Below are 15,195 nucleotides of genomic sequence, written 5' to 3'. Positions count from 1 at the left end.
AAAAAAAAAAATCACCAGTGCTCCTTTACATGGAGAGAGAGAGAGAGAGAGAGAGAGAGAGAGCTGAAGAGAGAGAAACCCATGAGACAGAAAGAGCCGGAGAGAATAATCACCGGGATGGTGTGAAAAATTAATGACTCAACCTGTTATTTTTGCAAACTGTCAAATCAGAACCAACCCATAGCTGACCCTCCAGTGGGTTTTCAGAGACAATTAATTGCACAGAAGGAAGATCGGTCATCCTTCTCCTGTGAAGCAGATGATGGCTTTGAACTGTATGCCTTCAGGAGTACAGCACAGCTTCTTACCTACCAATAGGCAACCAGCTATTAACTGAAAAATTTCGTGGTTCAAACCCATTTAGAGGTGCCTTAGAAGAATCTAGTGATCTACCTCTGAAAGGTACACTCTACGTAAATTCTGTGGATCCTGGTTCTATTTTGACATGTACAAGATCACCTTGAGTCAGTTTTAATGTAATAACATCTTACATATCACTATATACCATATGTTAACAGTTGCTATTAGGCACTGTCATGACAGTTTTGACTCACAGTGATAATCTCTGTGTGACAGAGAATAGGGTTTTCTAGGATATGATCTTTATGGGTGAAGATCACCAGGTCTTTATCCCGTGGCACTCCTGGGTGGGCTTGTATCACCAAAGGTTCGAGCTTGAGCACTGAGAAAGACTGGATAAATTATGTGTACTGCATTGAAACAGATGAGGGAGAGAACAGTTTAAAAGCAATAGATGATTGGGTATTACGGTCATGACAAAAGTCCAGAATGAAGGTTGCACAGTAGAGTGGACTCGGGGGGGCCGGGGGTGTTGTATACCAAATGAAAGAATTTTTCTTTTACTTTTCAGAGAGAAGACTGAACTAGGAGGGGAGGGGTGGGGAGGGAGAAAAATGCAACAACGAATGAATGAAAATCCAAAGTCTCTGTAAATGTTCATTAAAATTAATAATAAAAAAATTAGCCATTGAAAACTATGGAGCATAATTCTCTCACACACTCAGGGTCTCCTTGATTCAGAGTGGACTTGATACCAACTTTTTCTGGAAAATGCAGAGATAAATTATTTCTATTTTGATGCATATTCCTCAACATTTAAAAGTATCTATGTGTGAAATTCTGGCAGTTCTCTGCTGATGTGCTGTTCTAATCGTTTTTGGATGATCTTCAGCAGAATCTTGCTTGCATGTGAAATCAATGACACTGTTCTGTAGTTTCCACACTCAGTTGGGTCACCTTTCTTTGGAATGGGAACAAATATAGATCTCTTCCAGTCAGTTGGCCAAGTGGTTGTTCTCCAGATTTCTTGGCACAACTTGGTGAGCACATCCAGGGCAACATCTGTTATCTGAAATACTTCAATTGGTATACCATCTATTCCTGGGGCCTTATTTTTTGCTATTTCCTTCAAAGCAGCTTGAACTTCTTCCTTCATCACCATAGGCTCTTGCTCATATGTTATTTCTTTAAATTCCTCTGTATCTGCCAATTCCTTTCTATATAATGACTCAGTATATTCCTTCCATCTTCTTTTAATACTTCCTGGATCATTTAATATTCTGCCCAAAGCACCCTTGATTACAGCAACTCTAGGTTTGAATCAGCAGAGAACTGCCAGAAGTCCAGGCTGGGCTTAGAAGGGGTCGTGGTACTAGGGATATTGTTGCTGATATTAGATGGATCTTGGCTGAAAGCAGAGAATACCAGAAGAATGTCTATCTGTGTTTCATTGATTATGCAAAGGCATTTGACTGTGTGGATCATAACAAACTGTGGCTGACTCTGAGAAGAATGGGAATCCCAGAACATTTAATTGTGCTAATGCGAAACTTATACTTGGACCAAGAGGCAGTAGTCAGAACAGAGCAGGGTAACACTGCATGGTTCAAAATTGGGAAGGGTGTACGCCAGGGATGCATCCTGTCTCCATACCTTTTCAACATGTATGCAGAGCAGATTATCCAAGAGGCTGGGCTCTATGAGGAGAATTGTGGCATCAGGATTGGTGGAAGATCTATTAACAATCTCCGTTATGCAGATGACACAACCCTGCTTGCTGAAACTGAGGAGGACCTCATGCACTTGTTCCAAAGGGTCAAGGACTGCAGCCTTCAGTATGGACTAAGGCTCAATGCCAAGAAGGCAAAGATTCTCGCCACTGGACCAATTGGCAGCATCAGGATGGATGACGAAGAGATTGAGAGTGTTCACCGCTTCAGTTTGCTCAGCTCCACAGTCAACACTCTTGACACCAGCAGTCAGGAAATCAAAAGGCGTATCGCGATGGGAAAGTCTGCTGTTAGGGACCTCTCGAAGGTACTCAGGAGCAACAGTGTCTCTCTGGAGACTAAGGTGCGCCTCATACAGGCCATGGTATTTGCAATCGCTTGTTATGCATCAGAGAGTTGGACAATGACTAGGGAGCACAGAAGGAGAGTGGATGCTTTTGAGCTGTGGTGCTGGAGAAGGGTACTGAATGTACCCTGGACTGCCAGGAAAACAAACAGATTTATCTTGGAGAGGATTAAACCAAGCTACTCCTTGGAGGCAAGGATTCTGGGGCTTCGTCTGACATACTTCGGACATGTTGCCAGGAGGGACGGGTCCTTGGAGAGGGACATCATGCTTGGGAGGGTTGAGGGACAATGCAGGAGGGGAAGACCCTCTATGAGATGGATTGATTCGGTGACTGGGGTAATCGGGATGGGTGTGTCAGAGGCGGTGCGGTTGACGCAGGATAGAGCAGGGTTTAGGGCTGTTGTGCATAGGGTCACTATGAGTCGGAAACAACTCGACGGCACATAACAACAACAACATGTGTGAAATTAAAAAACCCCCATAATGTCAACAAGGTTCCCTATGGTATGTTTAATATCGAATAAAGATAGCACTCCTTTTCATTTTCAGACTTACACTTACATAATGTTATCAATTCCTCTGTCTCCACATAATAAATTGTAGGTATTTGTATCATAACTGCATCAAATATATTGATAAACTTCAGGAGAATTGCCATCTCTCTAAAGTTAAGTCATCTCATCCTTGAAAAGGAGATGATTTTGGATTTTGGTGGTTTTGTATTGACTCTTTTGTAATCATTCCTAAACATTTTGTTTTAGTGTTAACTACAATTGATCAATGTCATTTATTACAATATCTCATCAAATACTTGCTTTACTCTTTTTTACGTTGACCTTTCCCATTCATCAGTTAATATCTGCCTCTTCTCTCTCCCTTCTCGTCCCTATCAACTCCCCATAATTGTTCATATCTGTGTATAACCTTTCCTAACATTCATTTCCAATGCCATGCTTGTCCTCTTTCACATTAATTGCAACACACACAATGTCTTACTGTCCATTTGTTTCATTGACCTTCCCGTCACCTATTTCAATAAAGTCTATCTCTTATCTATCCATTCATTTTTATCTCCCTCCTCCTACTCTATCATCCCCCTAATTTTCCAACAGTGGTCTTATAAAATATTTGTCCTTTTGTAACTGAGTTATTTCACTTATATAATGTCCTCTCTACTCATTCACAAGATAATATTTTAGGTGAGTTGATTTACCAGAAATATTGAGCAGGCTGGATTCTGCTAGTAAGAGGAAATAGTTTACTTGTATGAAAATAAAAGAAAGTGTTTTTCTTGATTCACAGACATTAATGAGTGTGAGAGTGGACAGGAATATTGCACAAAGAAAGCATACTGCAAAAATACAGTTGGAGGTTTCCGCTGTAACTGTTTCCAAAAGCATTCATTGTTCAACATTGTGGCTAAGGTCCTTGATGTCAGTTATGCAGAATGTTACAAACGGCCAGGTAAGCGAGTGGACCCCTGTCCAGGCCCTCATCCCTCATTTCTTTACTGTCTTTGGTGTTCACTACCCAGGAGGTGTCATCCAAATCCATCATCAATGACCACCTTGATGTAAATGACTGACCTACAGTCTGGCTTGCTTTCTTGGCTTTCCAACAGGATATTTCTACTTGATTTTTCTCTCACTCATTTTCAATTTAAATTTCTATGTCTCTATCTTAAGGAAGCCCAGGTGGAACAATGGTTAATCACTTGATGTTAACTGTAAGGTGGATGGTTCAAATGGACCCAACAGCTCTGCAGGAGGAAATAGCTGGTAATTGCTCCCATTAAGGATACAGCAGCTGTCAAGTGAACGCCAGCAAATGATGAGCCTCCATTGGTTTTCTGAGTCTATAAATATTAATGGGCAAAGATTCCCTGTATTTTTCCCCCCTCGGGTCAGTGAGTGGATTCCAACTGCTGACCTTTGAGTACTGTTTAACAATTAATGCACTACACGTCCGAGGAAATTCTCCTCTGTCTCATAGTCTGCTATAAATCAGAGTCCATTCCATGGCATACACAGCAACATAGCTTTATGCGGTCGGGAGGCTTACTGGAAAATTATATACTTCTTTTGTCTATATACTAACATTCATGAGTATCTGCTTATAACCTTTGATTCTAAAATGACCAAGGGTTCATTTTCCCATTAACCAATTAATGTCGATTCCATCCCAACTGAGAGCAACTCTATGTATGAAGAGCAGAACTGCCCTGCATGAAGTTTACATGTCCGTGACTTTTCAGAAGCAGATTGCCAGGCCTTTCTTCTGAGGCCCTTCTGGGTAGATTCTATGAACCAACCTTTTCGATTAATATACACACATACAACAATATGTACCACTCACAGATTCCTGAATGTTTGTTTTAGCTTTCTTTGCTTTTTTATTTATAATTTCCTTTTCCAACAGTGAGAGACCGAGCTCTTGATATCTAGAATGTATTTATTTCATTGTTCAATCTTTATATGTTTCTATTTCACATATTAGAATCATAGGCATTTAGATTCATAGTCTGACTTGACCTCTCACCACTTGACTTCTGGTTAATGACTTAACCTATGTCTGCTTTCTCTGTACTGCATTTTCTGCAGATTGATTGTGACCCATGGAAGCCCCATGTGTTACAGAACAGAACTGCTTTATAGCGTTTTCCTACTTAAAATCTTCGTGGAAGCAGATCACCAGACCTTTGTCTGAGTTGTCACTGCCTTCAGGATCAAACACAAACTATTTGTGACATCAAGTGCCCTAGCCTGTGTGTAAACTGGGAATAATGAAAGCAAAGGCCTCCTTTCTTTTCAATAAAAAGTTAAGATGGGCTTTGGATGCATTGGGATCCCTGGGTTGTGCGTAGTTGATACTCTCAGCTGCTCACTGAAAAGTTGGGGGATTAAATTCACAAAGAGGCCCCTTGGAAGAAAGCCCAGTTCTACTCTGACACAGACGGGGGCTCCATGATTCAAAATCAATTTCACGGCAACTGGTGATGGTGGTGGTGGAAGCATGAAGAAAAGACTTTATTCAAGGTTGATTGGGGGAAGAGGGGTGGGAATGGTTGCATATCCTCTCCCGTATAGCATTCTAATAGCCAATATTTTTTTTTCCCCCAGAGGACATTCAAAAGACCCACCACTCTTCGGAGAACATTTGGGTGAGTGGAGGTGGAGACTTGGTGTTGGAATTGGTCAGTCTCACTAGCTCATTCTCCTGGTCCAACACCATATGTTTCCATATCATTAGAGGTGAATTTGTGTCATTCCCCAGGGTGAGGATTTAAATTAGAAGTGACTGTTTCCCCTTCCCCAGATCATTAAAATGTGCTCAGGAAAAACCTTCCCATAGACCAAGAAGCAGTTTTCCATAAAGAGCAAGGAAACCCTGCATGATTTAAGGTTAGGAAAGGTGTGCATCAGGGTTATTTTCTTTCTCCATACCTATTCAAGCTGTGCACTTAACAAAGAGTTCAAGAAGCTGAACTCTTCTTCAAGACGAAGAATACGGCATCCGGAACAGAAGAAGACTCATCAACAGCCTCAATTATGCAGATGACACAACCTTGCTGCAGAAAGTGAAGAAGACTCGAAGCACTCACTGCAGAAAATCAAAAACAATACCTTCAATATGGAATAGCAGAGGTTAGTGGATGGGTGCAGGAGAGACGAAGGAACAAGAAAGAAGCAATGGAGTCTTGAAAAGACGAAATGATAAAAGACAGAGGACAATAGTAATTAATTACATAGAGCAAAATGTATACAAGTTATTTTATAAGGCACGGTGTACATGAATGGAACACTAATTATAGTCTATATCAAACTTTAAAAATACCTGCATCACACACCTTTTACCATCTCTTTTTCCCTATAATTTTCTTCCTGTGTAAGAAAAGCAGGTGGTTCCAGAGATCTCATCCTCTAAAACTTTGTGTTGTTGTTCTTGTGTGCTGTGGAGTCGTAACTGACCTATACCTGACCATCCAGGGGGTTTTCAGAGCCAGTTTATTGCACTGGAGGAGATTGCCCATCCTCCTCCCACGGAGCAGCTGGTGGATTTAAACCATGTGCTTTTGGGACCGCAGCACAGCTTCTTGCTATTCTTGCTATTAGCCCACTAGTACCTCACAAATAAAGTGCAGCTAATGATATGCCTGCTTGTACTTGTGCTGTTAAAAAAATGATTAGAACAATTCATTGACACAGAACTGCTATTAATTAAAGGTTCATTTTAAAGAGGGCATGGTACCAGGGATATCATTGCTGATGTCAAATGGATTTTGGCTGAAAGCAGAGAATTCAGAAAGATGTCTATCTGATTTCTTGACTATGCAAAGGCATTTAACTGTGTGGATCATAACAAATTATGGCTAATGTTGAGAAGGATGGGAATCTCAGAACATTTAATTGTTTAATTCATACAAAATCTATACCTAAATTAAGAAGTTGTTGTCTGAACAGAGCAAGGAAACACTACTTGGCTTAAAATCAAGAAAAGTGCATATCAGGGTTTCATTGTTTCGTCATACCTATCCAATCCATGTGCTAAGTGGATCATTCAAGAAGGTGGACTTTATTAAGAAGCAGAATGCGGTCAGAAGAAGAATCATGAATCTATGTTATGCAGATAAAACAACCTTGCTTGCTGAAAGTGAGGACTTGACTTTCACATTGCAGATGATCAAAGACTTCAATAGAAAGTGCATATCAGCATCAAGGGAAAACGTCCTCACAACTGATCCAACTGGCTACATCATAATAGATGGAGAAAAGACTGAAATTGCAAACAGTTTTATCTTACTTGTATCGCAATCAACACCCTTGGTACCAGGACTCAAAAAATCAAAAGACACATTGCATTTGGAAAACCTGCTGTCAGGGATATCACCAAAGTGCTAAAGAGCAATGATGTCATTTTAGAGACCAAGGTGTGCCTGATCCAAGCCATGGTCTTTTTTATTATTTGTTATTCTTATTATACTGAAAGTCGGACAATAAATATGGAAGACAGAAGAAGCATCCGTGCCTTGGAGCTGTGGTGTTGAAGAGTACTGATTATCCTATAGATTGGCAAGAGAACAAACAAGTCTGTCTTTGAGAAGGTGTGACCAGGGTGCATCTTAGAGGCTAGGATGATGAAACGTTGGGCACGTTGTTAGATGAGGCCAGTCCTTGGAGGGCAATAGCATGTTTGAAAGGTGGAGGGTCAACATAAGGAAAAAGACCCTTAGCAAGATGGATTGACATAGTGACTATAGCAATGGGCTCAAGGATATCAGAGATCATGAGGATGGCACAAGATAGGACAAGGTGCAGATTTATTGTTCACTGGGTCACTATGAGTCACATTCACATCAAAGGCATATAAGAACAACAACAACCACATACTTTGCATGTCATCAAGTTGAGTATGTCTCGTAATGACTGTATAAACAGCAGACGTGAATCCTGCCCTATCCTGTGCTATCCTCGTCTTCTCGGGCACATGAGCTCATTGTGGAAGTCACCGTGTCAGTCCACCTTATTGGAGGGGTCTTCTCTTTTGTTGACCCTCTATCTTTCCAACTGTGATGCCCCCCTTTAAAAAATGATTTAATTTTTTTAATTACAATTTTTTTTATTTATTTTAATGAACATTTACAGAGATTTTGGATTTTCATTCATTCATTGTTGCACTTTTTTTCTTTACCCCTCCTCCACCAAGTTCGCTCCTCTCTTTGAAAAGCAAAAGATAAACTTCTTCATTGGTACACAGGCCTGCCCCCACCCCTGCCCCAAATGCACTCCACTAGGCCACCTTAATTCTGGATTCCTGTGATAATCACAATATGCTATCATATATCACTTTTAAACTGTTCTCTTCCTCCTCTGTTTCCGTTCAGTATACATAATCTATGCAGTTTTTCTCAGTCTTACCCCAACCCTGATGTCAGTCACTTTCTATAACAGTGGCACCATGCAGTATTTTTCCCTTTGTGACTGAGATACTTCACTCAGCATAATGTCCTCCAGGGTCACCCATTTTGAATAATATTGCATGAGTTCCTTGTTTTTAATGCAGCATAGTATTCTATTGTGTGATGCCCCTTTTTAAGGAATAACCTTGCCTACCTACAGGTCCAAAGTATATGAGACAAAGCTTCACCACCTTTGCCTCCAAAGAGCATCTAGTTTCAGTTTGTCTAAGATATATCTGAGACAGCCCATGTAATATTCAGTACTCTTCTCCAGCACCACAATTTAAAGGCTTCAATTCTTCTACAGTCATCCTTACTTATTCTCCATATATCTGATGCAGGTGATTGTGAAGACCACGGTCTGAATCAGGCACACCTTAGTCTTCAAACTGACACTGTTGTTCTTATGATTTTGGAGTGGTGACTGACAGCAAACTTGCCCAAAGCAATGTTATTGTTGTTGTTGATTGCCTTTGAGACAGAACAACTCTTTGCAACCGTATGAAAAAAGGCCTGTAGCCCCTCTACAACCATCAACATCCATCAAAGTTTATAGTTTCCAGAGGCAAGTTGTTTAGGAAATGAATGCCACCCCTGCTTCCAAAACTGGCATAGAATGTTTTTGTTTGAGTCACCTGCAATGCATAGCAACTCTAGGTACAGAAGTTCTGAACCCTTCCTTGTCCTGAGCCAGTCTCACCAATTCTGACACACCAACCCCCATTGCCCCAGTTACTGTATGAATCCATCTCATCCGGGGTCTCCCTCTCCTGTGCTGTCTGTCCACCCTTCCGAGCATAATGTCCTTCTCAAGGACCAATTTCTCCTGGCTGTGTGCCCAAAGTAAGTGAGGCAGAGCTTCAAAATCCTAGTCTTCAAGGAGAGACTTAGTTTCACCCTCTCCAAAACAGACTTTTTTGTTTTCTTGGCAGCCCATGGTATGTTGAAGACTCTTCTCCAGCACCACAAGCAATACATATCCTAATTTCCTGACTTTAATAGACATACTTTTCATGTGGTTGTTGTTGTTATGTGCCGTCAAGTCACTTGCGACGCATAGCGACCCTATGTACAACAGCCCTAAACCCTGCTCTATCCTGTGCCAATCTCACTGCCTCTGACAAAACCATCCCGACTACCCCAGTCACTGAATCAATCCACCTCATAGAGGGTCTTCCCCTCCTGCTCTGTCCCTCCACCCTCCCAAGCATGATGTTCCTCTCCAAGGACCTCTCCCTCCTTACAACATGTCCAAAGTATGTCAGCCGAAGCCCCAGAACCCTTGCCTCCAAGGAGCAGCCTAGTTTAACCCTCTCCAGGATAAATCTGTTTGTTTTCTTGGAAGTCCATGATCTATTGTTAACTGCCATCTAGTGAACCTCAGCTCATGGTGACCTCATCACAAGATGGACCATTGTGATACATTATTACTTATTGAATTTTCCCAACCACACTCACATGGGTCCCACTTTAAGTCTGAGTGACTTTCTACCTAACGAGGTGCTGTTTTGTTTTCATTTTTCAAGGAACGTTTACGGGAAAATAAAACCAAAGAGCACATTGCACAAGAGGCTACCCAGCTACTACATAAGGTGGAGTTGCAAGTACTGAATTTGAGTGTTACTTCTCCAGGAAAATATGATCCTGTGATTGATATAGGTAATAAACACGGGGCAGACTCTTTAAATGGCCCCGTAAAGGGATCTGGGTGCTGCTGGTACAGTTGGGGGGGTGGTCTGTGAATGATGACATCTTCTAAACCCAAGTGTTATCAATTTTCCAAACTGAGCTGAAAATATCAACTAATCCACCAGAGCTCTGGAGGCATCCCTGGGCATGTTGTTAGGGAAGGCTGTTCCTTGGAGAGGGACATCACGCTTGGAAAAGAGGAGGGGCTTGAGAGAAGACTCATCAACCATCTGCCGTGCTTACTGAAAGTACGGAAGACCTGACACCCTTACAAATGATGCTAATTACTGGTCCAATTGTGAGAATTTCTGTATTCTTCATATTGATGGCATAACTCATATGAAGGATGTTATCTTTAATCTCCATCAATCAACTAATCTAAACTTTTCACTTTGCAAAGCAAAGTTGCGTCATGTGCATTTGTAGATTAATGAGTCTTCCTCTAGTCTTGATATCCCTTTCTTCTCCATATCATTTTCTTTAATTATTTATTCACCACTGATCTTGATAAAATATTGTAAAATGATGCCATTATAATGGGCAGCTACTGATTTAAACTACCAGTTGACATATTTCAGTTAACAGATGCTGCCCTGGACGTGCTCACCAAGTTGTGCCAAGAAATCTGGAGAACAACCATTTGGCCAACTAACTGGAAGAGATCGATATTTGTTCCTATCCCAAAGAAAGGTGACCCAAAAGAGTATGGAAACTATAGAACAATCTCACTGATTTCACATGCAAGCAGGATTTGACTGAAGATTATCCAGAAAACACTGGAACAGCACATCAGCAGAGAACTACCGGAAGTCCAGGCTGGGTTTAGAGGGGGTCGTGGTACGAGATATTGTAGCTGATGTTAGATGGATCTTGGCTGAAAGCAGAGAATACCAGAGGAATTTCTATCTGTGTTTCATTGACTATGCAAAGGCATTTGACTGTGTGGATCATAACAAACTGTGGCTGACTCTGAGAAGAATGGGAATCCCAGAACACTTGATCATTCTAATGCGAAACTTATACTTGGACCAGGAGGCAGTCGTCAGAACAGAGCAAGGGAACACTGCATGGCTCAAAATTGGGAAGGGCGTACGCCAGGGATGCATCCTATCTCCCTACCTTTTCAACCTATATGCAGAACAGATTATCCGGGAGGCTGGGCTCTATGAGGAGAAATGTGGGGTCAAGATTGGTGGATTATTTATCAACAATCTGCGTTATGCAGATGACACAACCCTGCTTCCTGAAACTGAAGAGGACCTGAAGCGCCTGCTGAAGAGTGTCAAGGACTACAGCCTACAATATGGATTGAGGGTCAATGTCAAGAAGACAAAGATTCTCACTACTGGACCAATTGGCAGCATCAGGATGGATGGTGAAGAGATTGAGATTGTACACAGCTTTAGTTTGCTTGGCTCCACAGTCAACAGTCTTAGCACCAGCAGCCAGGAAATTAAAAGGCGCATTGTCATGGGAAAGTCTGCTGTTAGGGACCTCTCCAAAGTACTGAAGAGCAATAGTAGCTCTCTGGAGACTAAGGTGCATCTGATACAGGCCATGGTCTTCACAATCACTTGTTATGCATCAGAGAGTTGGACAATGACCAAGGAGGATAGAAGGAGAATTGATGCCTTTGAACTGTGGTGCTGGAGAAAAGTATTGAGAATACCATGGACTGCTAGGGAAACAAATAGATTTGTCCTGGAGAGGGTTAAACCGGGTGGTTCCTTGGAGGCAAGGATTCTGAGGCTCCGTCTAACATACTTCGGACATGTTGTGAGGAGAGACCGGTCCTTGGAGAGGGTCATCATGCTTGGGAGGGTGGAGGGACAGCGCAGGAGAGGAAGGCCCTCTGTGAGGTGGAATGATTCAGTGACTGGGATAATCGGGATGGGAGTGTCAGAAACAGTGCGATTGACACAGGACAGAGCGGAGTTTAGGGCTGTTGTACATAGGGTCGCTATGAGTTGCAAGCGACTCGACGGCACATAACAACACAACAACAACAACTCGATGGCACTTAACAACAACAACAACTGTATTTAGAGATATAAACCTAAATTCTCAGCTCAAATTCATTGTCATCAAGTCAGAATCAACTCCTGACTCACCGTCAAGCAGGCTTTCTGAGGCTATAAATAACATCAGAAGGAGACTGCCCATCATGCTCCCGCAGAGATGATGGCTTCAAACCACCAGCAAGGTCCCCGTATAGTAACAGTGCAACTCTGTTTGTCCTCCAACACTTGAGCACCTGACTATGTTTTATAATTACCTATTTTCCTCTAACCATTCTTTTGGCTACATTCCGCAAACGTTCATATGTTAGGCTTTAACTATTACTAAGTTAAAACATTAAAAAAATTTTATATATGGTTTAAACTTTGGCCCATGGAGTAGTTTCTCTATTATCATCCAGTATCTAGTGGTATAACAAAGACTGAAATAACTGTGTATTAAACACAGAGAGGTTGATCTATTTATCTGACAGTTTTGATGCTGTTGTTGTGGGATGTCAAGATAGAAACAATTCATAGCTGACCTTCCCTGCGATTTTCAGAGACAGTTCTGAAAAGGAAAGTTCGTCTTCCTGCCACCGAGCAGATGCTGGATTTGAACCACCTGCCTTTGGGATGGAAATGCAGTTTCTTGCCACCAGGGATCCCTATATCTTTAACAAATTTTAGCAAAATAAATCAATGAGTAGTAAAGACAATTCCACAGCAACTCCAATCCTACTCAATATGCCGGTTTAGTTTCTGACTGTATTCTAAGATGACAGCTCTATTTCCACATCTTGTTACCAGCCAGTGGGAAGGGGTGGGGAGAGACATTTCGAAGGCGTGCTTATTCCTTTTAGCACACAACACTTTGAATCTCCCCTCTCTTGGCTTTAGATAGTTGCAGGGCTTCACCTAGCTGTAATGGAAACTGGGAAATGACTTGTGCATGACTTAAATCTGGTGCATATCAATGAGTATTAATTTAATAACAGTGATTTTATGTTCCCAAAGGAAGAAAGGGTTATAGGGAAAATGAGTAACCCCGATCACAGAACCTAGATAAATTTTCTCACTTTCTCAGAGACAATGAAAAGCTTTTATGAGGATGATCTTGTCAGATATTGTGCTTATATGACTGAATTTACTCAAGTGACTCAACTTCTAGTTGAACTTCCTTGGGAAGCTTTAGATGATTAGCTTAAAAGAAGGAAGTCCTCCCCTGAGTGAGCACTCCAGTGTGTATTCTTAACTTTTCCCTGTCATTTATGTCTCCTTAATAAGAAGTTAGCTCACCAGAAGATGCCTGTTCTGTTTCCGTCATTTCACAATACTTAACCAAGATCCGTGGTGAATAAGTAATTTAAAAAACTCTATTATATGAAGAAAAGTTGACATCAAGACTGGAGGAAGACTCATTGATCTATAAAATGCACATGATATAAAACTTTACTTTGCAAAGTGAAGATTTAGATCAGTTGATTGGTAAAGATTAAAGATTATATCCTTCTTATGAGTCACACATTAATACAAAGAATATAATAATTCTCACAACTAGACCATTAATTAGCATCATTAAGCAAGGGCTTCAAGTCCTCTGTACTTTTAATAAGGAAGGCAGATTGGTAGTGAGCTCTGGGAAATATAGCCACCTCCTCTTGATTTCTGTGGCCAGAGTGTTGCTCAGGACGTTTTAAATCCTTCAAACTCAATAACCAGACATGAAGGTGTAAAGTTGGGTGTAACAAGGAGGACCATCTAGTCTAAGGAGGCGATCAAATTGCCAATATTGGCTCTCTGAAGGGAAAGAGTTCTTCCACAAGTCTTAGGCATATGAAGAAAGCAACCCAGGACTCACTTTCTTTATGTTTCCAGACTATGAAATCCAGAGGTGCAATGACACAAGCAAGAGAATGATGCTGGAAGCTGGAAATAACTCAATGGATATCGACTGCACTCATGCATTTGAAGCAGCCATGGAAGGTACTGTTAATGATGGATTGTAAAATGTGTTCTCTTAACCTTTAAATTCTAGGCATAATGTTTCATTTATAGTTGGCTGTTCCAAATGATGAAATACTGCCTTACATATCTAGCCCTGCTACCAAAATAAATAGATAGATAGATAGATAGATAAAATCTGCAAGTGGTGATTTTAGGAGATAAAAGTATATTTTGTCAATTTTCCTAGAAGTCCAAAAGCAAGGCATACACCCAAGTAGGTGGCTTTTTCTCTGTTAGCTTTTGGAGAAATGATCCTCATCTCTAGCATCTAAAAGCATCCATTTCTTGGTTCTTTTGTGGCCTCATATTATATGGTAACTCCCTGTTTCTGCATATTCCCTTGCTTGTTTAATCTCTTCTATTTCAAAACAAATGTAGTAAAGACATACTCTAGACTAACACTGTTGTTGTGTACTGCAGAGTCAGACCTGACCCACAGCTGACTCTCTGGTGGGTTTTCAGAGGCACTAAATCACACGGGAGGTGATTACCCATCCTTCTCCCTCAGAGCAGCTTGTGCTCTCAAACCACCTACTTTCAGGATTGCAGTATGGCTTCTTACCAGTAGGCCACCAGAGCTCCCTATACTAATGCTATCACAATATAATTTAAAAATCCATTCTCAAATGGGAGTATAACACAAGTTGTTGTTGTTTGGTACAGTCAAGTAGAGGATGACTCAAAGCAACCCCATGAACAGCAGATCTGAACCCTGTCCTATCCTGTGCTATCCTCACTCTGCCTAACACACTTAAGCCATTGCTACAGTCACTGTGTGAATCCACCTGGTGAGGGTCTTCCTCTCTTCCCCTGTCCCCCCACCTTCCCAAGCATGATGTCCCTGTCCAAGTAATAGTCTCTCTTAACAACATACCCAAATCTTGTGAGATGTAGCTTTAACATCTTTGTCTCCAAGAAGCAGTCTGGTTGCACCTTTTCCAAGACATATCTGTTCTTTTGGCAGTCCATGGGCTATTCAGTACTCTTCTCTGACACCACAGCTCAAAAGCATCAATTCTTCTTCGCAGGTATAAAGGTTAGGATTTACAACACATGTTTTTGGAAAAGAAAATTCAGTTCCTAATAGTGACCCCCACAAACATTTAAAGATATAAAAAGGTTACATGAATTAAAAGCTGTTAGGGACCTCTCCAAAGTCATGAAGAG

At 41.2% G+C, this 15,195-nt stretch overlaps 1 protein-coding gene across 1 annotated transcript in view; it reads left to right on the top strand.

The window, feature by feature from the left end:
* Positions 1-15,195, top strand: part of LOC102875725 (EGF-like module-containing mucin-like hormone receptor-like 4-like) — a 174,336-nt gene that overhangs the window by 21,808 nt on the left and 137,333 nt on the right. Inside the window, exons 3-6 of the mRNA XM_006896409.1 lie at positions 3,682-3,843; positions 5,499-5,572; positions 9,862-9,994; positions 13,900-14,012. Coding sequence (XP_006896471.1) covers positions 3,682-3,843; positions 5,499-5,572; positions 9,862-9,994; positions 13,900-14,012 — 482 coding nt within the window. The remainder of the gene's footprint in view (positions 1-3,681; positions 3,844-5,498; positions 5,573-9,861; positions 9,995-13,899; positions 14,013-15,195) is intronic.

The sequence above is a fragment of the Elephantulus edwardii genome, unplaced genomic scaffold (assembly GCF_000299155.1).
Source record: "Elephantulus edwardii isolate Elephantulus edwardi_28Jun2011 unplaced genomic scaffold, EleEdw1.0 scaffold00185, whole genome shotgun sequence".
Lineage (NCBI taxonomy): Eukaryota > Metazoa > Chordata > Mammalia > Macroscelidea > Macroscelididae > Elephantulus > Elephantulus edwardii.
Note: the sequence above shows the minus strand (reverse complement) of the source record. Positions and strands in the feature narration are given on the sequence as shown.